Genomic DNA, 26,762 nt, shown 5'->3' on the forward strand with positions numbered 1-26,762 from the left:
TTAAAAAGGCTGTCAAGGCTGGGGATGTGGCTCAAGCGGTAGCACGCTTGCCTGGCATGCGTGGGGCGCTGGGTTCCATCATCAACACCACATAAAAATAAAATATATTGTGTCCACATAAAACTAAAAAATAAATATTAAAAAAAGGCTGTCAATTCTCCAGTGTGTTTTTGACAACTCTGTCAAGAATCAGGTGACTGTAAATGTGTGGGGTTGTCTTGGTGTCTTCTATTCTGAACCATTTGTTTACATGTCTGTTTTTATGCCAGTACCATGCAATGTTTATTTCTATAGCTCTGTAGTATAATTTGAAGTCAGGTATTGTGATGCCTCCAGCATTGCTTTTTTCATCTGCTTATCTTGTGTGGTGAATTTTCTGTTGAAAAAGTAGGCTACTTTTTAATTATTGAGTTTTTAGAGTACTTCATATATTTTGAATACAAGTCCTTCTTTAGATATATGTTCTGAAATTATTTTCTCCCAGTCTGTGGCTTGTTTTTTCATTCTCTTACATAGTATCTTTCAATGAACAGAAGTTTTTTGTTTGTCTTTATTTAATGGGGTCCAAGTGAACAATTTAAGAATAAGATATGCTTTTGATGTCAGATCTAACAAGTCTGCTTAACCCAAGGTCACAAATTAAATGCTTTCCCCTATATCTTCCCAGAAATTTTATAATTTTGGTTTCTAGATTTTGGTCCATGATCCATTTTGAATTAGTTTTTATGTGTTGCAAAATATGGATCAAAGCTAATTTTTCTTTTTTTGCAAATGGATATTCAGTTGTTCAAGGTGAGAAGACTTTCATTTAGCTATGCAATTATATTGACAATTTTGTTGAAAATTAGTTATTCAGAGGTGTATGTCCATTTCTGAACTCTTGATTCTGTTCCACAGATCTCTTTACACTGACTACTTAATTTTACAATTATTCGTGAAATCTGATATTTTAAGTTATTTTGAGAATTCTAGATCTTTAGAATTTTCTTATGAGTTCTAAAACCAGCCCTTTAACCTCTATAAAAATGCCTGCTAGGATTTTGATGGGGATTGTATTGAATATAGAGGTTAATTTGAGAGAATTGATAATGTTAAGTTTTTGACATATGAGCAAGGTAGATCTACCCACTTACTTAGATCTTTAATTTCTCCCAGTGTTTTGTAGTATTAAGTTTTTCATACTGTTCATTAGGTTTATTCCTAATAATTTTATGTTTTAGATATCACAAATAGCTAACAATATATTTTATTTTCTAGTATGTAGAAATACAACAAATTCCTATTTTTTGTTATGAATTAATTCATGTATATTGTAACCAACTCAATTTTCGGTTCTAGTGGGGTTTTAAGAGATTTAGCCAGATTTCCTACATAAGGGATCATGATTTACAAAAAAAAAAAAAAGATTTTCGTTTTATTTTTTCCTTTTCCAACATGGATGCTTTTTTCTTCTCTATAACACTGCCTTGAATCTTCAATATTAAGAGTGGGCATCTTTGGGTCTTGTTCTAGGTCCTGAGGAAAAACTGTCTAGCTTTTACCATTGAGTATGATGCTAGTTGTAGGATTTTATGCATGGAAATGAGTGCCTGTGAGTTAGTTTGGTGATTTTTTTAAATAGTATGCTCCAGTGTTCATATTATGAATTCAATAAAATAAGTCAGTTAATTACTAATAATTTGGGAGGGAGAAGCAAGTGCTTTCTTATTGATGTAAAAATTTAGAAAAAAATAATGATCTTTTACATGAGAAGCAATAACACCAAAACAGATGCAAATGCCTAGATACATACTTTATTAGAAATACACAGTACAGGTGCGATGGCATATGCCTATAATGGCAGTAGCTCTGGAGGACAAGGCAGGAGGACTGCAAATTCAAAGCCAGCCTCAGCAACTTAGCAAGGCCATAGCAACTTATCAAGACCCTGTCTCAAAAAAAGGGCTAGAGATATAGCTTAGTAGTTGGGTTCAATACCTGGTACAAAATAAATAAATAAATAAAAAGAAAAGAAAAGAAAAAAAAACACACAGTACTTTCATGAAGAATACTATACATTCTGTACAGTATAAGAAATGTGACTAAAAGGAGGCTGAGGCAAGAGGATCACGAGTTCAAAGCCAGCCTCAGCAACAGTGAGGCACTAAGCAACTCAGTGAGACCCTTTCTCTAAAGAAAATACAAAATAGGGCTGGGGATATGCCTCAGTGGTCAAGTGCCCCTGAGTTAAATCCCTGGTGTCCTAAATAAATAATAAAATGTTAATAGGCCAATGTTACCCATTCCAAATTAAAATTTAGTACATGATAAAGAAGAAATTTCAAGCCAGTGGAGAAAAGATTACTTGTTAAATGGGCTGGAGTGGAGGTGTTGGTGGTGATAGAGTGGGTGAGAGGAATTTGATCCCTGCCTCATTCTTACATCAAAATCTGTTATAGATGAAACAAAGATTTAAATGTAAGAACAGAACTACAGAAATACCTAAGAAAACATGAATAAATTATTCATATCACAAAGAAAATGGGAAAAACTTTACTGAAAGCGACATAAACACAAGATTGAAAAAAATCTGTCTAGAACACAATGAAAAGCAAAATGAAATAAACACAAAACCCTATAAACCAAGTCAAAAGATAAAATGGGGATGATGTTTACAATTTTTATCATGAGTAAATGACACGTGTGCAAACACACACCTACACATATACACATCTCCTTTGTTGCCTACTACACAGTGTTATATTTTAGGTGATATCATGTAGATCACCTAAAAATCAACATTAAAAAGTAGAAAATAATGCACATAGAATATGAAAAGGAAATTTTTTAAAAATACAAATGATGGAGAAACACAAATACAGGCTCAACTTCATCATAAAAAGTTTGAATTAAAGCAAAAATAAAATACTGTTGTCCTTGGTATCTACAGAGGTCCCCACAGAAACCAAAATCCATGGACATTCAAGTCCCTTATAAAATGGTATAATGTTTGCTTCTAACCTACACACTTCCTCCTGTATAATTTAAATCATCTCTAGATTACTTACACTGTATCTGCTATGTAAATAGTTGTTACATTGTATTGTTTAGGGAACAATGACACGAAAAAAGCTTGTGCCTGTTGAGAACAGGCATAGTTTTTTTTTTTTCCCCCGCAAAATGTTTTTGATCATTGATTGCTTGAATCCTCAGATACATAACCCATAGATATGCAGGGACAAGTTTTAAAATCAACGTTTTTACTTGTGTATTACAGTTTTACATAATTGTGGGGCTGATTTTGACATATTCACCAATTGTTTTGCCTATCAGTTATGAAAATTAAACATTTGTAATATCCAATATGGGAAGCATATTTTTTTTCGCAATAAGACTGCAGTACTATAACAGGAAACTAATAATAAAGTCACTAAACAAAAATATTCATTTCTCTTCTACTTAATACTGCTGGTATAAATAAATGGTCCAGGTCAATTTGGAAAGTTTTCCATGTAAGAATGTTGCCCTGGACCTTGTGACTCAGCTCCCCAGTCCTTCACAGGTTCTGTGATCTGCATCATGCAGTCCCCTGAGGGTGGGCCTGGCATACTCTCTGAGAGCTTCTGAGATTTTTGTTTCACTGTGTCTATAGGCCCTTTTAGTTGACATTTAGTCTTGCCTCCAATTGATGTAGTCACATCATTCCGTCCCAGGCTAGTCTTAAGTCATGCCAGCAAAAGACAGATATTTCTTGAATGAACAAGGCTGCTTCACCCATGGGTTTGCTTATCCTCTCTCCTGGCAGTATATGGAAGGCAGTGGTGTTAGCTTAAGAGAAGACACTGTTGGAAAATATGTTGCTCTTCATTTATGCTATAAAATTCCAAACGGCAAATTTAATGTGACTAGAAAATGAATTATGATTCATATTTTCCTGCATCCTCCAGGTAAGATTTGCATTTATTCTCATCATCAATGAAGCACAGTAACAATCTTTGACAGAGCCATTGGAAGTCAGTGGATGATGCACTGTTAGGAGTAATAATATAACCGGCACTAAATAAATGGTACTAGGGGACTGCATAGGTAAGATAACTTACAATGTTTCAATACAAACAAATTCCCAAGAGCTATGGCATTTAAATTAGTAACAGTGTTGCCTCTTTTTTTTCTCAGGATGGGATATATTAGCCAGGAAGGATGCATTTGCAATAAAGAAGAGATGATTTCTGGACCAGAACAGGAAAATACGGTGTACTTATGAACAATAAGCAAATATATAAGTACTTCTCTACTTGTTATTCAACATTTTCACCAATAAATCACTATACAGAGGCCAACGAATTCTGTAATACATTTAAAAATTAAACTGCTTACTTTGTAATCAGAAAGGGGTTTTTGGTTTGCCTTTTTAAGACAAGGAGGAATTACACCTAAGTTTTACAGTAACTGTGTCTACTGTAATACATTTAAAAATTAAATTGCTTACTTGTAATCAGAAAGGGGTTTTTGGTTTGCTTTTTAAAGACTTCTTGGAAGATGTTTCAATTCAAACTATACCAGGGGTGTGGCTCAGTGGTGGAGCATGTGCTCAGCACGCACATAGCCCTGGCTCATGATCACAAAGCTAAAATAGTAAAATCAAATTCTCTCAAGTGTAAAGTCTATGCTTTTTTCTCTTAAATTTTTGGGGTGGCTCAATGGTAGCATGCTTGCCTATGCTGCACAACGTATTGGGCCCTGGATTCCATTCTTAAATGCTATGTGGTGGTGGGGATTTTAAGCCAGGAATGGTGATGGCACGTAAAAGGCTGAAACAGGCAGATCTCAGTCCAGGAGCTGGACATCATCCTGGACAACATGAAATCTCATTTCAAGATGATGATGATAATTTAAAAGATACTAAGGTGAATATCTTGGAAAATAACTCTCCCTGTTCTTCAGTTACTTAGTCCCTTTTCCTAGAGGCTGCCACTGTTAGTTTCTTCACATTCCTAAAGAGATAGAAAACCCAGCTCTATATGTGTATTTAATCATGAAAGGGAGCTGGGTGTGATGGCACATGCCTGTAATCTGAGTGGTAGAGTGCCTGTGGGTTCAATCCCCAGTGCCACAAACAAAATAAAACACATACACAGACAGACAGACACACACACATACACACACATACGAGAGTTCTATACTTTGCTGTTCTAATAACAGTGGGATCTGGTTATCTTTGGTAGTGGGGCTTGAACCCAGGGGTGCTTTACCACTGAGTTACATTCATAGTCCTTTTTATTTTTTGAGACTGGGTCTCACCAAATTGCTGAGGCTGGCCTTGAACTTCCAATCTTCATACCTCAGCTTACCAAGTTGCTAGCATGCACCACACCATTCCCAGCTAAACATCTGAGATTTTCTCAACAATTGCCCAGTACTCTATCAAATAAATGCATGCATCATAATTTATAAACAAGCTCTCAATCTACTGCTATTTCAAACAATACTGAACTTAGTATTGTTACACATATGCCTAGAAATACATATGAGAGAACTCATGTAGGAAATATAAATTCCTATAGGTGGATTTGCTAGATCAAAGGAGATGCTCACTTAAATATATTGCTCAACTGCTCACAACAGACATCGTTATCAATTTTAGAATCATTACCACTGTGCATGTATCTTTCACTATAAGCTGGCCAATTTCTTGAGCTTTTGTCATTCCCTGTGTTCTTTTCAATATAGGACACTACCTGCCTCAGTCCCAATTCCTGCATTTACCAGGTTTTGTTTTATGGAACTGAGGATTAAACCCAGGACACTTTACCACTGAGCTACATCCCCAGCCCTTTTTGAGACAGGATCTTGCTAAATTGCTGAGGCTGTCCTCAAACTTGCAATCCTTCTGCCTAGGCCTTCTGAGTCACTAGGATTACAGGTATGCACAACCATGCCTAGCCCATTCGCCAGGTTTTTTTTTTTTTTTTAATTTTTTATTGTGGGTTGTTCAAAACATTACAAATTTCTTGACATATCATATTCCACACTTTGATTCAAGTGGGTTATGAACTCCCACCTTCACCCCATACACAGATTGCAGAATCACATCAGTTACACATCCATTGATTTACAAATTGCCATACTAGTGTCTGTTGTGCTCCGCTGCCTTTCCCATCCTCCCCCCTCCCCCCTCCCCACCTCTCCCCTCCCCTCCCCTCCTCTCTCTCTACCTCCTCCACTGTATAACCCTGAGGGTCTCCTTCCATTACCATGCAATTTCCCTTCTCTCTCCCTTTCCCTCCCACCTCTCATCCCTGTTAAATGTTAATCTTCTTCTCCTGCTCTTCGTCCCTACTCTGTTCTTAGTTACTCTCCTTATATCAAAGAAGACATTTGGCATTTGTTTTTTAGGGATTGGCTAGCTTCACTTAGCATAATCTGCTCTAATGCCATCCATTTCCCTGTAAATTCTATGATTTTGTCATTTTTTAATGCAGAGTAATACTCCATTGTGTATAAATGCCACATTTTTTTTATCCATTCGTCTATTGAAGGGCATCTAGGTTGATTCCACAGTCTTGCTATTGTGAACTGTGCTGCTATGAACATCGATGTAGCAGTGTCCCTGTAGCATGCTCTTTTTAGGTCTTTAGGGAATAGACCAAGAAGGGGAATAGCTGGGTCAAATGGTGGCTCCATTCCCAACTTTCCAAGAAATCTCCATACTGCTTTCCAAATTGGCTGCACCAATCTGCAGTCAGTCCCACCAGCAATGTACAAGTGTACCCTTTTCCCCACATCCTCGCCAGCACTTGTTGTTGTTTGACTTCATAATGGCTGCCAATCTTACTGGAGTGAGATGGTATCTTAGGGTGGTTTTGATTTGCATTTCTCTGACAGCTAGAGATGGTGAGCATTTTTTCATGTACTTGTTGATTGACTGTATGTCCTCCTCTGAGAAGTGTCTGTTCAGGTCCTTGGCCCATTTGTTGATTGGGTTGTTTGTTCTCTTATTGTCTAATTTTTTGAGTTCTTTGTATACTCTGGATATTAGGGTCGCCAGGTTTTTGAGTTTAGACAAGCCAATCTGCTCTTCATGAACCTTCTCCTTACTAGACAGAATGACCTTTTTATAGTTTCTTTGAAAATTAAAGAACATTATGTCAAAACTCAACCATTACACAAATGATAGTCCTAAATTAGTATTTTTATATATTCTACATAAATAACTTGTGTACTTTTCCTCCACTTCTGTTCTTAGTATACCAACAGTCCAGGCTTTATTATTCATGTTCTTTCTTTCAGTGTTTTTCTCACATACCCTTCCCCCTCCCCTAAGTCTGATCGTCAAATGAATCTTCCTGAATTGGAATTCTGGTTTTGCTACCATCTTGCTTACATGGCGGGGAGAGAAAATTCTATACTTTATCCTCCATTATCTAGCCCCACCATGATTTTTTTTTTTTTTTTTTAAGGCTCTGGGATCAAACCCTGGACCTTCTGAATGCTAGGCAAGTCCTCTACCACTGTGCTACATACCCAGCCCTCTAAGCGATTTTTTATTATTTCCTTTTGCCACTGTTAAAATACCTTTGAATACTCCAGCATGACTAGCATAATATGTACTATATTATGTGCATATTATGTACTAGGTTAAAGTACTAGTGTATTCAGTCTCTCTGATTGGCAGTTTGCACTTCAATGTTCTAAAAAGAAATCCCATACTAAAGAGGCAGCCATTGCAACTGTAGCTGCTAATATGCTGAAACTTCATTAATTAGCACAAGGCATATCAGGAGTAGGTTTTTATTAAATTGATGGCTATAATTATAATAAGCATGATTAATGAATGGGAGAAATGGGTTCTGAGAAATTACATGTACTCGATGAAATGTTCAGATAAGACCCCTAAACTTCATGAACTTGGCCTAAGAACTGTAAGACTTGAACCCATAAGAATCCTCCAATGACACATATGGGTCTAAAGATTTCTGGTTGTTTTATGTTTACTTAAATAACAAATCCTGCCTCTGGAATATTATTGCATCTGGATATGAAAGTGTGGGCAAGTCACTCAAAATGAAGAACTAGAACTTCATGATGCTTACAAGTTATATGTACTTTTGTGCCTGCATGTGATAGATGTTTAAAAAATGTCCAAGTGGAAGAATTTGATCTAAGACTTATTTTTTTAAAATAACCTGTCAACAAGGTTATAGGGGGAGAGCTAAGACTCATTCACTTAGGTTTAACCTCTATTAGTCTTTTACTAACAAAACCCCAAGATGTATGCATGACCAAATTGTCTTACATCAGCTGGATATATATTTTTAATCATATGAATGCCTTTCCACTTTGTTTTCTTTGATACCTGGTAAGTCTCAACCCCTCACCTCTCAGGTGCAATACTGTCAATGTGTCACTATGCTTAAACACTGGTCTTTGTGGTCCACTTACTGCACTTAGTAGGTTGCTCTTATGTTTGTGTACTGGGGATTAAGCCCAGCCCCTCACACATGCCACACAAGCACTCTACCACTGAGCTACATTCTGAGCCCCCGCCACGTTTTTGGTACTGCAGATTGAACTCAGGGGCACTCGACCACTGAGCCACATCCCCAGCCATATTTTGTATTTTATTTAGAGACAGGGTCTCACTGAGTTGCTTACTTACTGCCTCACTTTTGCCGAGGAAGGCTTTGAACTCGCAATCCTCCTGTCTCAGCCTCCCAAGCCGCTGGGATTACAGGCGTGTGTCACCATGCCTGGCTGAGCCCCTTTTTATTTTAAGCCAGGGTCTTACTAGGTTGTCAAAACTAGCCTTGAACTTATGATCCTCCTTGCCTCGGCTTCCAGAGAAGCTGGGATTACAGGTATGTGGCTGCCATGCACAGGAGTAGACTGTCTCTTGAAAGCAGAATCTTGTACAGGCCACACTTTTTTTTTTTTAAGTTGTTAACAGACCTTTAGTTTTTTATACAAAGTGCTGAGAACTGAACCCAGTGTGCTGCCGCTGAGCCACATACTTTTAATTTCTCAAAACTATGAACTATAGTACTGTGTTCATAGTACATGTTAATAAGAATTAAATGAATGGTGGGATAGGGATGTAATTCAGTGGTAGAGCGCTTACCTAAAATAATAAATCAGTTTTAGATATATTTATCTTAGCAAAGAACACGGACAACAAACAATTTAAATTGTAGTGCTTTGAAGAAAAATGAAACAGGGTAAGAGAATAGTGTAGGGGCTCATGAGTGCTTCTTTGAATGGGTCCAGAATGGGGAAATATGTAGGATCCTTGAAGGTTTTGAGAACTTGATTTTTATGTTTAAAAATTTATCAAGTCTTTTCTCTAAAAATATTGTCAATGGGCACAGAGTTATCAGTTATTTCTTGGGTTAGTGGTATAAATTTCTGATTGCAGTCATCCTCAGCTTAGTAGAGTGACTGCAAGTTACTCAGGCACATGTCCATATAGTTAAAGATAACCATTCAAGACTCACTTGCAGCTAGATCAGACTATGTAATTAAGTTCTAGACAAGAGCAAAATTAATGTACTTCTTGCAGACCATAGCTCTTAACAGGAGTGGTCATGTCCTTCCCATGGTTTTGATACCGGTATGTTAGTTAAGAGCTAAAACACCAATCCCAGACCAAAAGAAGGGCCAAGGATGACAGAACTACAAAATAGAAGTTGAGTGCAAAGTTGGAACATCATGCTTATGCTGCTAAGAATAAACATCTTTGGTCAGTTATATTCGGGCCTTTACTATACTGGCAGAAGAAACCTGTACCTTAACTTCAAGTTGGGGGCATACTGAAGAAGCATCATCTAACTCACAAGGAAATTAATTACATTACCAGGAACTGCTTATGGTTTAGCTTCAAACTCAAAAAGACAAGGTAGCATGATAGCAAGCCAGGATGGTATTTTAGAAAAAATGTAACTATCTTTTCAGTCTTACTTCTGCCATTTATCAACAGCAAGAATGTGAAAAAGCCTGTTAAGTTAAGTTCCTGTTTCTGTTAAGTTCCTGTTTCTGCATCAGTAGTATAGGGTTGCTAATTTACAATATCTTTTCCTTATACTGGAATCCTATCTTTCAATCCACTCCTTATTGAAAAAGTGGCAGAAATGGCCAATTGATCCTCTTGGCACTCTATTTTCTCTCATCCTTCACTCTGAATGCACAGATTGAACGCCAAGAGTGTGTGTTTTTCTGAGAGGCAGTCAGACAGGTAATAATAATTATGAAAAAACATCTTTTCAGGTGTTTCTGACCTCCCTAGAAATAGCTCACCCATGTTGCAGACTCTGATAAAGGCAGGGTTAGAGCCAGAACTGTTTTAGGTAGCTCTCAGCTTCCCCAACGCCCCTTAGCACAGTTTATAATGAATTTATGTGGAGTGGCCGACCCTGTACTCTTATCTTTGGGATTTTTTTTTGAGGCTGGGTTGGTCCCACCCTTCACCCCACACCCCATCACAGTGCTGGTGTTTAAGACCAGAGCCTTGTGCATACCAGTTAAACCAGTGAACTACCTCCCCTGCCCTTTGGTTTTTTGAAAATAACTATATTCCAGACAATTTCCAGTAGGCCATTTTTAATTGAGGAATGAGCAATGTGTCACTTAATGGTGGAGAAACTCTGAGAAATGCATTGTTAGGTGATTTCACAATTGTATGATGGCTACCATGTCTCTAGGCAATAACAGTCTTAGGAGACTACATTATATACCATTGACTGAAACATTGCTGTGTGGCATATGACTGCAGTTATATTTCAACATTAAAAAAATAAAATCCTTGCTGGGTGTGGGGTGCATATCTGTAATTAGAGTGACTGAAGAGGTTGGTTGAGGCAGGAGAATCACAAATTAAAGGCTAGCCTGGGCAGCTTAGCAAGACCCTGTTTCAAAATAAAAAATAAAAAGGTTGGAGATGTAGCTCTTGGGTTAAATCCCCAAAACAAACAAAAAATACCCCATACCCAATTTTTCCACTGGGAATAAAAAAAGCTCAAATTGTCAACACAGTCCAACTTCCCAAATAATCAAATTAATTATAAATTTTCCAAAATATATGGTATGACTATAGAATAATGACATGGATTAGTATAAGTATCTTTAGGATAGCTCATCTAACTTATATTAATATTTCATGAAGATTACAAAATATATGAAAATATTTACATCTGAATACACAAGATTTCCTCAAAGCTGGTAGGTTTCTGTATCCTTTGAACAATTCACAGTACTTATCAATAAGCAACTATATATTAACTTAGAATTCAGAACTTGAGGTATAAAAAAATCAATATATTACAGTTTTCAAAAACAGGAGAAAAGCAAACATTTATAAAAGCACCTACCATGAACTAGGTTCCTTAATATTTCCCAGATTTCATTTGATCTTCTCAATAACTCTGTGAATTAGCTGTCATTCTCATTTCACCAGCATGGAAACAGTTCAGTAACTTGTCTGCAAGTGATAGTCTACCTCACTCAAAATGTTTAAAAACATTACTTTGATAGTAGTTTAATATAAGAATATGACAAAATTGCTTATTGGGCATGTTTTTAATAATTTAATATTTCAACATAAAAATATTTTTATACTTGCCTTGTTGATTGGCTTCTTTAGATGATGGAAACTTTTTCTCATGCATGTTTATTAATTCTATTAGAATGTAATGTAATTAAAGGCAGACAAGAGACTACATTTTTATCCTTTTGAACACGAATAGACTGCTGAATTCTGTTTTAAAAATGGTGGGGGCTTAAGAGATTTGTTTTTCAGAAAATATGAAAACCAAGTGACTCCTCAGAAGGTTCAAAGAATAAACAAGTTCTTGTTTTAAAAACACACCCAAAGAATATGAAAATATGTATTTATTACCAACAAATTAGCATTTCCAACGGAGTTTTTTATCAATTACAGACATGTACACATACAATTGCAAGACAAAATTACATTTTTCACATACTAAAGGTTTATATTGCAAAGATAGGCATACGTCCAAAAGACAATCAGAAAGCAGCAAGAAATCTTTCTTCTTACTTTCAATATAGAAAATCTTAACAGAGACTCTCCATGGGCAAATCAATGAAAATTTAGTAATCAAAAATGCTTGTCACCTTAAAGCTTTCAATATCATTTTTTTCATCAAATCAGGCTTTTACTTTAAGTTCTTACAATTTGAATGTTAATTAAAAATCAACATTTGTAGAAAACATGACAGTTTAAGTGGTTGAAACTATATTGCTCTAGACTTACTATTCTTTAATGTGTTAAAATGATACATAATTTATCCTTCGGAGCTCAAAATTCAATGTAAAACCAAATATTACTTTGTCTAGTAGAGAAATATAATTCTTATAAACAAGGTATGAAGTAACTGTTAGCATATGTAAATTAAAATTTTATTTTCAAATATGCTTAATCTTCAAGCACAATGAGGTTCATTTTGTAGAAACAAGATGACTGTAATAACTATCAAAAAACAAACTACATCAAGAATATATAATAAAGATATTATAGTAGGAAACAAAGTAACAACAGAATACAGTTGGTAATGTCCATTTACTAATATGTTACCAAGTTTTTCAATGTTCATATGACTTGTTCATACTAGTAAAAATGTCATTTTGAAATATTTTCATATGACATGCACTAGGTTTAGTTTACTTAGGAGGGGAGGGCTCTTTTAAAACATTTATAAAGAAAAAATATGTTTTAAAAGAGAAAATGTCTAAGGAAAAGGACATAAACTCAGCTCATTATTTTTTGACTTAATAAGAATAAATGTCAGTGGCTATTTAAGAATATACAAAAACCCAAACTGAATGCCATTCTTCAATTTATTCAGCCTAGCAAGTCAAAATAACATAACATAAAATAAAATAAAATAAAATAAAATTTTGTCAGGTTTACCAGAACAGGTTTACCAATTCACTACTCAAAGACGTGTTCTTGGACCAGTCCATTTTCTTACAAGATTTACTTTTTTTTTAAAAGAATAGGATTTGTTTGGCACTGTTAATTAGCAAAACTCTCAGAGATAAACAAATGATTTTCCTCATTTAATTCTTTCAAGCTGGAAGAAAACAGTTTAAACTAGATTTTCTAAGATAAAGCGTAGATCAACACCGTAAAGAAGGACTTCTACGCTTAAATTCTAAAAACATTATGGTTTTAAACAAATCAATGTTTTTCCCTCACTCTTACCCAGCACTGAGAAATTTCAAATACAAATTGTAGAAACCAGTATATGAAATTTTAAGAAAATCTTGCTAAAAATAATTATAAAAATGTTTTGTTTTTTTTTTTAGAAATTTAAACAAAAACAAAACAAAACAAGACCCCCCCACAGACTTTACAAGGTTATTCTTTAAAAACCCTTGTCACCTGATTTTATTCTCTGTCAATCTTTTTGGCTGCATTTTGCATCATCTAGTGGCCACCTTGTGGCATTTCAAAGAAGCTCTGCTAGCATTTTTGAGGCCCACTGCCTTTTTTTCCCCTTTGAAAAACCATAACAGCATCAAGTTTCATAAAACTTACTTCAAAGGCCCACAAAACTCCATTTCCTAGTGCAGATAAGGTAATCTTTTTTTAATAGAAAGCACTGAATAGATTTGTCATAAATTATTACTATACATTAGATACTTCCATATCAATTTTAAAAAGTTAAATAACACTGGGAGAAACTAGAATTTAAATTCTAGAGTCATCTTAAGATGACTTTATAGGTAATTAGTTCTTATTAATTTAATTTGCAATTAAAGCTCAGGGCTATTGTGTCAAGAAAACTTGTGGTTGATAACCTCCATTCCACCGTACCTTAGATATGCAATAGTAAATACCTTTAAGCATGGGAATCCAGTTACTCACAGAGTACTAAGGAAGATCAACCAAGACTGAAGACTTAACTTTTACTACCAGATGATGTTCCAGAGAAAGAAATCATTGTGATATACATTTCACTAACCTATTTGTATATTTAAAAGCTAGTTTCCAAAAATAATCAATCTTTCTGTTTTAATAAATCTACCAACTTTTATTCAGTTGAGCCATATTTATAAACAGAATCTAACAGAAAAACTTCCAAGTTCCCTCCCTTTGCTTCTACTGAGAAGGTTGAGTGAATGTAATACGGCGCCGCCGCCTTTGGAAAGCCTTTAAATTCCATCTGTTTGGTTCCAGCATATGAGGACCATTGTAGACAAATAATACTGTCATCTTTTCAGAATAAGGAAGATTTTGCAGGAGCTGCATTAAAATAGACAAACTGTCACACAATGCTATACACCAAGAAGCATAGTTTTCCAACTTTACATGTTCACCGTCAAATATATCAGCTTACTCTAATATTAACAAAACATGAACGAAGCTCTCAAATACCTCAATCACAGCCTTGCCAGACTGTGATTGCTACCTGAGTTAGCATACCGGCTTAAGAAATAATCAACACCAGGGAATCCTTTAAGTTCATAGGACAACTGGATGATACAACTCCCCAGGTGGGTTCTGGAAAAGAGTATGTCTTTCATAATTTTCCTAGGATAGACACTTTCACTTTTATCCACAAACACTTCTCATGCAACTTCTGTGGTCAAGCACTATGATGTACTGGTAGCCCGAAAAGTGTGTGCAGGAATGTTTTATTCGTAGGACAAGGTGTTTGGTAAGAATTAGAGTATTAACAGATCTGCCTATTCCACAGAGTATCTGCAGGAAAAAAGCAGACGATAAAACTCAATAAAAATCTGAATTTGGGATGGGCTCTTCAATGAAATTTTTCATGACTACTTAGTTGAAAAAGAAAAATAAGTATCTGATTACCTTAATAAATACATCTTTGAGTATATCCCTTTTATAATTTTCCTACAGCACAAGATGTAACAAAAGAAAATTTCTCATTTCAATAGTTCTAGATTACAGAAAATTGTCATAAGATAACCGTATTGTTATCAAAGTTTATCTGTGAGTAGAAGATGTTGGGATACTTCTGATTTCCTCTGGGCCAGAGGAGGAACAGTGGTAAATAAAGACGGGGAAAGTATGTGATAGGACAGAATTTTCTGGGAAAATGAAAAGGATGGGAGTTCTAGTGTTTGCATTCTTCAGTCATCTTTTAATGCCAAAAGAGGAGCTTTTCTAGAAGAGGAATGAGTGCCAACAGCAGGGAGAAAAGCTCAGTTCTCAAACATAAGATTTGCCTCTTTTTCAAATAATGAGATTTCTGGTTATGTCACTGGAACTTGATCCTTATATGAATGTAAATATTATAAATTTTTGATTTCTTTTTTGGGAGGGGAGTGTTCCTGCTCATATTTACATATTGTGCCAAAATCTACTACACAGTAAGTCAGTCACAGAGGACTTCTGCATGCACACGCACTTTGAGATTGTTTATTACCTACCTTTGGTGTAATAAAGAAGTACTGAGATGTGTTTTCTTTACAGGCAGTGTTTACAACCATTTCAAACACTCTCCGTTCGTTGATTGGGTCCATTCCCTAAACCATGACGATAACAATGGTTATAGTTATATTCATTACAGGAAATATCAGATCCAAATAAAATAATAATCACTATACCTGATTGATTTCATCAACTACTCTGAATGGACATCTGTTAAGCTCCTGAAGGGCCATCAAGTATAACATGGTGGAAACACTTCTTTCGCCTCCACTTTGATGGTGAGGAGTCAATTCATGCAGTTGAGTACTACTGCGAAATTTGACTCTAATTCGAATTCCATATTTATCATAGTCTTCCTAAAAAACATTTAAAAAGTTGCAAGATGACAGTTTACCTGGGCAATTTAATTATTTTTGGTGGTTCTGGGGATTGAACCCAGGGCCTTGAGCATGTTAGGGAAGCACTCCAATCAACTGGTTATACTCTCAGGCCCTGGGCAATTTAATTCTATTGTTTGAAAATAGACGGAATACATCAGTTTAAAGAGTAAATAACTTAAAATCTAGTGATATTAATTTAAAAAATAAATTTTTAAGCAGTTACCATCTAAGAAGGCTCTATTAGACAAGATATTATTCAAATTAAAAGTAATTTTTTCCTGTCCTGTACCATTGGTTTTAATTTTAGCAGGCTATCCCAAGAATTTTTAGAAATTAGTGAGAAGACCTGTCATGGAAAGGCACTATTTTAGTTTCAGCATGCTGGGTTTTTAAACTATAGGTAAAAATAATTAAAACACAATGGAGTGCCATGCCATTTTCAGCTGGAGAAGTAGCTGTGTATGACTCTGCAAAGGACCAAAAGTTCTCACCACCCCTCAGGTAAGAAGAAAATTAGGCAGGAATTTTTATATTATGCCACATATATACATACAGTGTTTAGCAAAATGCCAGATATATAACAAGGTACATTCAATGTTCTATACATTTTGCTCAAACTGAGTTTGCTCTAAAGCTTATTTACTGCTCTTATCAGTGTTATTTGTCATTTCTAGGTCACTTGGGTTCAGATTTACCTTAAAACATAACTCACTAGTTAAAAGTTAACTATTAAGACTAGGGATGTAGCTCAGCGACAGAGCACTTGCCTAGCATGTGTGGGTTCAATCCCCAGTATCTCTCTCTCTCTCACACACACACATGCACACACACACACACACACACACACTCTTAACTATTTAACAAATAGTTTTGTATGGTCTAAGATACTGCTGACCAAAAGACATAAAGAAACAGGCAATTAAAAATTTTCTAGTGGTCATATTTTAAAAAATCAAAAAGAAATAGATAAGATTCATTTTAATAATAGTCTAATCAGTTATACATGACAGTAGAATGCTCTTTGATTCCTTGTATACAAATGGAGCAGAATTTTTCACTTCTCTGGTTGTAATTTTAATACTATATTATATCCAAAATATCACAATATGTAATTGATCACAACATGTTTAAGATGAGTGGTGAGTACATTAGAGAGTGTAAGACTAACAGAACTTTTACAAAAATGTAAAACTGTTGGGGGCTGGGAATGATTTATGGATTTCTTTGAGCCATCTTAAGGCAGGGGTGTTACTCTCCTGAGAACTCCCATGGATTCAAGACTGCTCAGATTATGCTGACTCCGCCTGTTGGCTCAGACAGCCCTAGGTTCAAATGCAGCAGCCTGGAAGTAGAGGAGGTGTAGGGCGTAACCTGCTAAGCCCCAATCAAGTTGTCTTTGCCATCTTCTTCCTGTTTTCCTCAGGAAGTTCCTCAACTCTGAATCCCACCAGTGTTCCTACCTATTTAAATAAAATGGGTGGGCTCCATTTGGTTGTTAGATCCAGTCTCCATCAGAGCTGGACCATCCCACCATGCCCTCTACTTTTCACTTATGTCTATTTCTTAAATTTCTCTTACCTTTAATATTTCTAATCTGACACACTGCCCTAGTTTGGGGAAACTGAGTAAATGTCATGTGGGTCACGATAGTAAATCTCTTTAACCTTAAGGATTCTGTTACACTGTCAAATTTTAGAAATACCACTTTTAATCTGTTTGCCATCGCCTCCACCCCTCTGCCAAGCACACCAAAATAAATAAACCACAATGTAATAAACATGTAATACTTCTAATTCTCAATGTCAAGTTTTTAACTGTCATGCTGCATTTCTTCCACAATAATTTTATTAACTCTATAATTTATGACTACCAGTTTTGATTACTATAGTTTTGCTTCTGGCTCTAACATCCATCCTTTACTCTTTCTGCCCTATTATAGCTTCTTCCATCTCACTGAAGACCTGAATAAAGAAGGCAATTAAAGAACTATGATTAAAGAGGTCAGAACAGAAGGGAGACAAAGGAAGAGGCTGAGAAGAGGTAAGAACGTCCATTATCCAGGAGCCTAGCACCGAATAATCATCTACAGAATAATCATCTACAGAAGTGCATTTATCATTTAAAACACAGTAAAAAAGAGCAGTGGATCTCATGGAGACCAAGATATGAGAGGTGAAAGGGGCAGGGGGAAGTTCTGGAAAGTGATACTGACCAAATTATATTGTTATATTATGTGCGTATATGAATATGTAACAATAAATCCCATCATTATGTGCAACTACAATGTACCAAAAAAATTTTTAAAAATAAAAATAAAACAGAGAAAAGCTGTCCAGAAGAAAAAGCATGTGATGAAGTTACGGTATCATGCATTAGGAGTTAAAGAATGGGATCTCTACAACAGGTCAAGTCCCATATATTTCACTGTGCTTCCTTGATTATATATTTATGCCTTACCTGGTCAAAATCTATATAGTTTGATTTCTTGTTATTTGAAAGCGAAGTGATATTTAGTAAATGTGTGTTTTTAGTTTATTTTACATTCAGTGGATGAAGTATCTGCCTTCCAAGATGGTTGAAAGAATTAAATAAGATAACAAACTTAAAAGTACTAGACACAAAGGAAGCATATTAAAAATTACTATTGTTATTATAATACATCCCCCTTAATTATAACAAACCTAAGGAATGTATGGATGACAATCACTGTAGTAGGACCTAATATCTTAGATCTGGTACTCAAAAAATAAAATAATATTTTATATTTATGCTTCAAACTACACAGATGAAGGAATTAAGGGTCTAAACTCCTCAGGGGGGCAAAAATCAGTGTTACCTTGTTTTATAATTATATATGTAACATAACACAAAATTCCATACATGCTAAAATGGAAAATTTGTGAAGTGATATTTTTTACTATCTTCTCATCAAAATTTTATTGTGGAGAAGTTTTCAACATACACAGATTATTCATAATTAGTATTATTTTGGTACTAGGGGGTTGAGCCAGGGGAGATTTACCACCAAGCTACATCCCCAGTACCTTTTAAAAAATACATTTATTTTATTTATTTTTATGTGGTGCTGAGAATCAAACCTAGCACCTCACATTTACTAGGTGAGTGCTCTATTCCTGAGCCACAACCCCAGCCACCTGCTCAGTACCTTTTAAAATTTTATGTTTATGTAGCTAGGATTACACATGTGTGCCACTGTGCCTGGCTTCAATTAACAAAAATTAGAGAGAACACTAAAACAAGTTCAATGTGCCTGCAACTAGCCTCAACTATGATCAATACATGGCCAATATTGTTTCACTTATAACCTTACCCACTTCTGTTTCCCAATTATTTTGAAGCATCTATGTACATTTCTTTTATTTATTTATTTACTTATTTTGGTAGGGGTAACTAAGGATTAAACCTAGGAGTGCTTTACAATTGAGCTACATCCTCAGCCCACCAAGTTGCTTAGGAACTAAGTTTCTGAGGATAGCCTGGAACTTGCAATCCTCCTTTCTCAGCCTCCCAAGTTCCTGGGATTACATGTATCCACCAACACACCTGACTCTCTTTCTTTTCTGGTGCTGGGGACTGAATCTAGGGCATCTGATATACTGAGCACGTGCTCTACCACTTAGCTACATCTTCAGGCTCTCTTTACACATCAACATGAACTGTGTGTGGCTCAAAAAATTAGCACATTTCCAAATACTTTTGTTCTTGTAAATTTCTGATCAAAAAGGAACTTCTGACATACAGTGTATTTTGGTAATGTTTTCTAATTTTATGACTCTTCTAACTTAGAAAGTGGTTATTCAACATGGCTGAATAACCCTTACTCAAATTGGACACAAACAGAGCTAGTAAGGAATTAGTCACTAATCTCAAACATCCACCCACCCTTGCAGGGTTAAAAAAAAAAAAAAAACAGAACAAAAACCCCCGCAAAAACATGACCTTAAAGGAATACCATAGGTGGTCTTTTCCTTTGGATAATTTTTTAGTAAGCCAAATTTTCAGACATAATTCTAAAGTAAATTATTTTACATGTACTTTTAGCACTTAATTAAAATTAATTGCCAAGAAATATATTCCAAAAGCTATTTTACCTCATTTTCTGTATGGAGATCAACTTCACCAGCACACTGCATGGAACTAAAAAAATTGCTGAATTTTTCATTAATTTTTTCTACCAGCTCTTTTAAGGGATTAAGCCACCTTTCTTTTACCTACAAAAAAGGTAATGTAAATACATAATTTAAAAGAAGTATTATTATATTCTGATATATACCTTTACATAGAACAAATTTTATATCAATATCGATCTAGTTATGGGAAGACACTTTTTTTAAGGGGTATATCATTCCATTTTCTATTATTCTAAATGCCCAAACCATTAATAATAAGCATATGATAATAAATAAATATTTACAAAATTACCTGTGAAATGTTTTCCCTATATTTATCTAGTTCAACTTTCTTTCCCTTTAGTTCCTCAGTTAACTGTTCAATTTCTTCTTCTCTTTTTGTGTATTCTTCAACCACCTGGCAGAAAAAAAATGTTCCTTTAAGATAAATCTACCAAAGGATAACATTATGTAGAATTTTGCATCAATGAAACCATTAATTGAAAACGTCAATTGTGTTGCACTGTTTGTATGCAATTAATATATGTTCTTATTACATACTGAAATGCCATTTTTTAAATCCTTGAAAAAAATAGACGTTACAGTATTTCAAGTTAACCCAACTATTCTTTTTATAAAGAAAAGGCACGGAACACTGTGTTCCTTAGGAAGAATCTATTTAAAATTCTAATAGATTCAGAATCTGGCATTTAAAGCACATTGTTCCTGCTGTCTAGCTTATTATTACCAAGGCTCTAGTACAGAGTGGGAGGCAAGTACTGAAGGGAACTGTGTGGTGTGTGTGGAGGGGGGCAACTGTGGTGGCTGCAGAATGGGAACAGAGAAAGAGGCATACTGTAGGATTCAGTCCTGTGAAGCAGGAAGCTCTTGATCTTTCTTCAGTTAATAAAGCATCAATTTCATCCAATGTGTTTGGAAGATCTTGAAAAGCCTAAAGAAGAAAAAAAATTACCTATCATTAGAGATAGCACAGCAAAAACAGTTCCAATCAAATAGTTAAAAAGAAAGATAATATACTAATTATCTACTATCTAATCGATAACATGCTAGCATTCAAAGTTGCAAAGGAAATATAAACAAGGTCTTTTGCCTTCAAAAAGCTTACACTTTAAAAGAAATCAAAATGTATACAGTGGGTAATACCTTAAGGCAATGTAATGATGTTGAGTATTAAAATAAGCAGTACATATCACAGATTATAGAATTTGAAAAAGTACCAGTTCATGCTACAGGAGAGTTAAGAGAATTGAAAGGCCTAGAATTCATCTCTGGGCCTTAAAGCAAATGGCTAAGGAAGAACAAGGCAGAAAGGAAACAGAAGCTTGGAAAAAAGAAGGAGCACTGCATACCATGGGGGGTGAGGAGTTGTGTCCATTTGGAATGGTGGGTACTTGCTGAATTGGTAGAATGGGTCCAGAATATGTGGGGCATTGAAAGAGAGCAAGAAGTTAGAACTTTATACTGTACTTATGAAGAACTACAAAAGCATCCTAAGAATCCAGTTACTTTGACAGTAGAATTTCACCACAGGACCCTCTTCTGAATCCATGCCACAGAGACAAATTAGAATAGATACCTAAGCATGAGGGGAGACAAGCAGTACATTGTTTTGCCTAGCCCATATACTAAAAGGTACAATATGAATCTTGAAATCCTAAAAGAGATTGATAAATTATATTAATCTAATATCTTAATCTTTTTTTAATCCTTTAGAATGCAGTTCTACTTCTATAGACCTTTACATATTTATGTACATTTGCTGACTCTCTAACTTGTCCACGGAGCTTTGAGCTTATATGCCTAACACTTACTTGCCTTCACCTGACTCTAACAGGCATCTTAAACAGAATCTTCATTTCATCCACCTTTTCCATTATTTTAAGCAAACACAATTCTCCTTCAATCTTTTCCATCCCAGTAAATAACATCACTATTTGCTCAGGTGAAAAACCGAGGGGTTTCCTCTAACCCCTTCATCCAAATCCACCAGTAAGTCCTATTAGCTGTGTCATTAAAAAGACTCTCTAAATTTATCAATCCCTCTCTTTCTAGTGCTACCATCCTAATCCATGCTACTATAATTTCTTGTCTGGTCTCCTGCTGCCTTTCTTGTATGTATTGTACAAGAATGACCCTACATAATCTGGTATCTGCCCTCCTCTCTGCTTGGATTATAATTTTTTAGCCCCACTGAGATTCCTTCTGTCCTGACATATGCTAAATAACTTCCATCTAAGGGGCTTTGTATGAACTACTTTCTCTGCCTGGAATACTTTCCCTCACATCTTCACTTGAGTGATTTCCTTTCCTCATTCAGGACTTATCAAAAACAGTATCTTCGCCAGGCACACACCTGTAATTCCAACAGCTCAGGAGGCTGAGGCAGGAGGACTCTGAGTTCAAAGCCAGCCTCAGCATCTTAGCAAGGCCCTAAGCAATTCAAAAGGCCCTGTCTCTAAATAAAATATAAAAACGGCTGGATATGTGGCTAAGTGGTTAAGCACCCCTGATTTCAATCTCCAGTACAAAACAAAAACAAAACAACAACAACAAAAAACCCAACCAACCAACCAAAAAAAAAACTCCCACAAAACTATAACATCTTTATCTTACATTATCTATTTGCCTTTGTGTTTTTGTCTGCCCCATCCTGCAGACTAGAATGTTTCAGTATAGAAGAACGTCTATCTTGATTAATGCAAGTAATTAATACATTTTTAATGAATGTTAATTATCTTCTAATTCTGTTTCTTTCAAAAGCAGTATAAATTATCAAGGAAAATCATGCTATTTTTGAAAGATAACTAATGCAGATATTAAACTAATATTTATTTTATGAAAACACGTATTTTATGAAAAAACATATTTAGGAAAAATTCTAGTACTATCTTTAAAAACAATAACCTCCTCAATTAGTTTTACAGATTTCTACTCCATTCCTAACATTTACCCAGTCAAATCTATTCTCTGAGGTTTCTACATCAGGTATCAAAATAAAATCTCTGGTGATTTGACAAATGTAATCCAAGTTAGTCTTTTTTCCTGCTTTTTATATCTTTAGTATACATTTCATTATCTATTAAAATAAATTTCAAATTAAAAACTAAAAAAAAAGACATTCAAATACCAATTATTTAAAAACTAATTTTCTTACTTTATTTTGACATTATTTTCAATAGGCAGGAAAGGTGTCATCCCCACTTGTCAGATAAAGACTAGGGTCATAGGTCGGATATACAACAATGAAATGTGAACTAAAGGGAAGCTTTCACTAATTTTACTGAGTGATGTCAGTCAATAAAATGAAGACACTGAGAGCTCCTTTTTCCTTTTCTGACAGATGTTAGTTCTTAAGATTCAGCTCCCTGTAAACCCTAATTAAACACTCCAATTTCTAGGAAAACATTTTCATTTTGCCTTTGTTTCTCTAAGAATCATCCTACTTACTGTTTGTTACACACCAATTGCTGATACAATGCACTCCTTAAAGGTGGTTTGAGAAAAAAAGCTCACTTTTATTGCAAGAATGATTATTATGGTACCAATACTTCTGTAAGGTAATTCCTACATTTTAATAACTTTAGTATTAAGTAATAAGACTGGTGGCCAAATTTGAGTAGAGAAAATCTGCTGAATGAAATTACTTTATATGTGTATTCCATTTTAAAGTGGGAAAAAATCCCATATTTCTTATGACACATCATATTTTTCATGGCCTATTATAATGCATAAGATACTTTAAGCTTAAATTAATGTGTTATGGCAACATTAGCATTATATAATTTTTATACTTACTGTCTGATATTCTTGAGGAACAGTCTGCTCTGCACCAAGATTACATACTTGCCTAGCTCTCTTCATAAGTTCCTTGCATTTCTGCAATAATCTTTGTCTATTTTCATCCAACTCAATGAAACGTTGCTATTAGGAGAAAAAGAAACATTTTGAAAATCTGAACATTACTGTTAAATCAGAGAGCTGTTTAATTAAATCACCACATATCTGAAATTTAACAGCCTTTTTCTAGTGCCTTTTTTGTGGTTATTCATGGACCTATTCATTCCTTTACCAAATAATTACTGAGAACCTATTAAATGCCAGTATTATATTTTGCATTAAGCATAGAAAGGTGGATATGGAGAAAGATACATAGAATCATTATCACATCAGAAACAGGCAGTATTTACTGAATGCTTATGTGTTAGGCCCCCGGCTAGGTGCTTCACATACACCTTTTATATCTCACAACACTGTACAGCAAGATTATGTCCGATGTGCACATTTAGTAAGTTGTCATGAATCACATCCGTATTTGCTTAAAGGACAAATGTTCTTTTCATTAGCTCACAATGCTTCTTCCCCCATAAATGGGGGAAGGGGATGTACGAAGATCATAGCTTCTATGACAACTAAAATGTTTCCAAACAGAAGAAATTACTAAAGAAGCAATAGCAGAAGGCATTCCAAGGATAGGTGATTATGAATGTAAAGGCATGAAAACCTCAAAGACATGCTTATTTAAGAAACAAGTAATCTAATGTGATTAGAGGAGGGGAATTTGTCAGCAATCAGAGTTGGTAAGGTGGGCAAGGGTCAGACTGGGAAAGTTTCACGCATGATGAGTAATCTACTGAATGCCTCTTATAGGCGAAGCATTATTATAACCCGTAAGTAAATTAATCTGATCCCCATTACAATCTTGAGAAATACGTTATCTTTTTTTAGATGTGTCTGAGAGCTATTAAAAAAAATGTCCGAGGTTATGGAACGAGCAGTGAACAGGTGTTTAAGAAAGTCAAAGATCCAATTTGCTCTTTGCAATAAACTCAAATTGCACAAAAAACACCTTAAGTGTTGATGTCCTAGCCCCACCCCACATCTACTTGCTTAGTATCTTGAGGATTAGGCTTGATATCTATTTTTTAAAAAAGAATTTTTTAGATGTTGATGTACCTTTATTTTATTCATTTATTTTTATGTGGTGCTCAGAATCTAACCCAGTGGCTCACACATGCTAGGCAAATGACTAGCACTGAGCCACAACCCCAGTTCTTGAAATCTATATTATTAATAAGGTCTTCAGGTGATTTTTATGCTCATGAATTTGAAATAAAAAAAACTAAACTAAGATACAGTTGCGAAAAGTAAAAGGACCTTACTGTACTGAACATATGAGCAAGCCTTTATACTAATCACTTAGTACTATGGTTTCCTTGAATAAATTCCTCAGTCTTTTTGGTCTGAGAGAAATAAAAGAAAATGTTAAAGACTCCCAGTAACCTTACTCTTCTCTTTAGGGGCCACTGTACTCAGGCAAATGTACAACAGGGGGCAATTGGAAAGGAACTAAATATTCCTAATGACTTCTATTCCTGCTTCCTGTTCCGTTCCTCTAATTTTGCTAAAATGAAGTTTGAGAAAGAAACACCACTGAGTTGTGGAAGCTCCCGACTTAGAAGGACAACTCATTTAATAGTGCTGTATGGGAGGGGGCAGAAGAGGGTAGGGTATTAGCAAGGATGGTGGAATGTTATGGACATCATTATACAAAATACATGTATGAAGACTTGAATTAGGTGTCAACATACTCTGTATACAGAGATATGAAAAATTGTGGTATATATGTGTATTTAGAATTGTAATGCAAAAAAAGTTCATGTATAAAGGCATAAATTGGCGTGAACATACTTTATATACAAGATCAAAAAAATTGTGTAATAAGATTTGTAATGCATTCCACTGCTGTCGTGTATTTTAAAAAAATAATAAAATCAATAAAAGATAAAAAAGTTCTTTCTATACATACATGTTTTTGACATAATTCTTCATATAGCACCTACTTTTTTTTTTGTACAAGGGATTGAACTCAGGGGCACTCGACCATTAAGCCACATCCCTAGCCCTATTTTATTTAAAGACAGGGTCTCACTGAGTTGCTTAGCACTTCACTTTTGCTGAGGCTGGCTTTGAACTCATGATCCTCCTGCCTCAGCCTCTCAAGCTGCTGGGATTACAGGTGTGCGCCACCGTGCCTGAGAGCACTTGTCTATTTTAAACCACAATTTTTGCAGATAGAAAGAAGGGAATTATACATTTATATAAAATGCTTTAAAGTCAGGCTAGTGGAATGGCTTTATTCCCATCTCTGTTTAGAGTTTAGCCTTTAATAGTTAATAGAGAATAGAAAATACTCAATCTATTTAAGACATAAGAGGAGAAAAGGGCGAAATTTACAAGTTACCCCCACTAACATCTCAGAAAATATTACTTTGTAGGTATATATCTTGAAAGAAATGAATAAATATTATCATTATTCTTAAAGGTTTTTTTTTTTTTTGAGAAAATTTAGTTGTTATGGAAATTGTATAGAAATATGGTAACATTAAACAATGAAAAACTTTTCTAAGAAGGCCCTCTTGTGGAAGAATTAAGAATTATTCACAGACTTTCTTATTCAAATAGCTGAGTATTCTATTAACATTTCTATTTAGCAACTCATTAAAATAAAAGGCAAATAAAATAAAAACTGTATTCTGTACAAACAGAATTAAATTAGATTTCTAGGTAGCATGAAGTTTTACTAAGATATTATCTCCAAAATCTGAATTTTTTTTTTTTGGTATCAAGGATTGAACTCAGGGGCATTTGATCACTGAGCCACATCCCAGCCCTATTTTGTAGTTTATTTAGAGACAGGGTCTCAGAGTTGCACAGTGCCTCGCAGTTGCTGAGGCTTGCTTTGAACTCGCAAGTCAACTGTCTCAGCCTCCCAAGCCTCTGGGATTACAGGAGTGCGCCACCATGCCTGGTTTCTAAAATCTGAAACTTTTTAAGGGC

General features: G+C 35.1%; 1 protein-coding gene across 4 annotated transcripts in view; it reads right to left on the reverse strand.

The window, feature by feature from the left end:
• Positions 1-11,844: 11,844 nt before the first annotated feature.
• Smc5 (structural maintenance of chromosomes 5) overlaps positions 11,845-26,762 on the reverse strand; it is a 103,993-nt gene continuing 89,075 nt past the window's right edge. Inside the window, exons 18-25 of one of the 4 annotated variants that reach the window (XM_046459411.1) lie at positions 23,721-23,846; positions 21,275-21,319; positions 20,761-20,856; positions 20,218-20,322; positions 19,887-20,006; positions 15,571-15,750; positions 15,394-15,489; positions 11,845-14,239 (exon numbers count right to left, since the gene is read on the reverse strand). In XM_046459411.1, coding sequence (XP_046315367.1) covers positions 14,096-14,239; positions 15,394-15,489; positions 15,571-15,750; positions 19,887-20,006; positions 20,218-20,322; positions 20,761-20,856; positions 21,275-21,319; positions 23,721-23,846 — 912 coding nt within the window. In that variant the 3' untranslated portion in view covers positions 11,845-14,095. Of the gene's footprint in view, positions 14,240-14,292; positions 14,699-15,393; positions 15,490-15,570; positions 15,751-19,886; positions 20,007-20,217; positions 20,323-20,760; positions 20,857-21,274; positions 21,320-23,720; positions 23,847-26,762 lie in introns of those variants that run through there. The other 3 variants (XM_046459410.2, XM_046459413.1, XM_046459412.2) reach the window with 3 other exon arrangements.

This window comes from Marmota monax, unplaced genomic scaffold (assembly GCF_021218885.2).
Source record: "Marmota monax isolate L192 unplaced genomic scaffold, Marmota_monax_Labrador192_F-V1.1 WCK01_AAM20220418_F8-fsc00059, whole genome shotgun sequence".
Taxonomy (NCBI): domain Eukaryota; kingdom Metazoa; phylum Chordata; class Mammalia; order Rodentia; family Sciuridae; genus Marmota; species Marmota monax.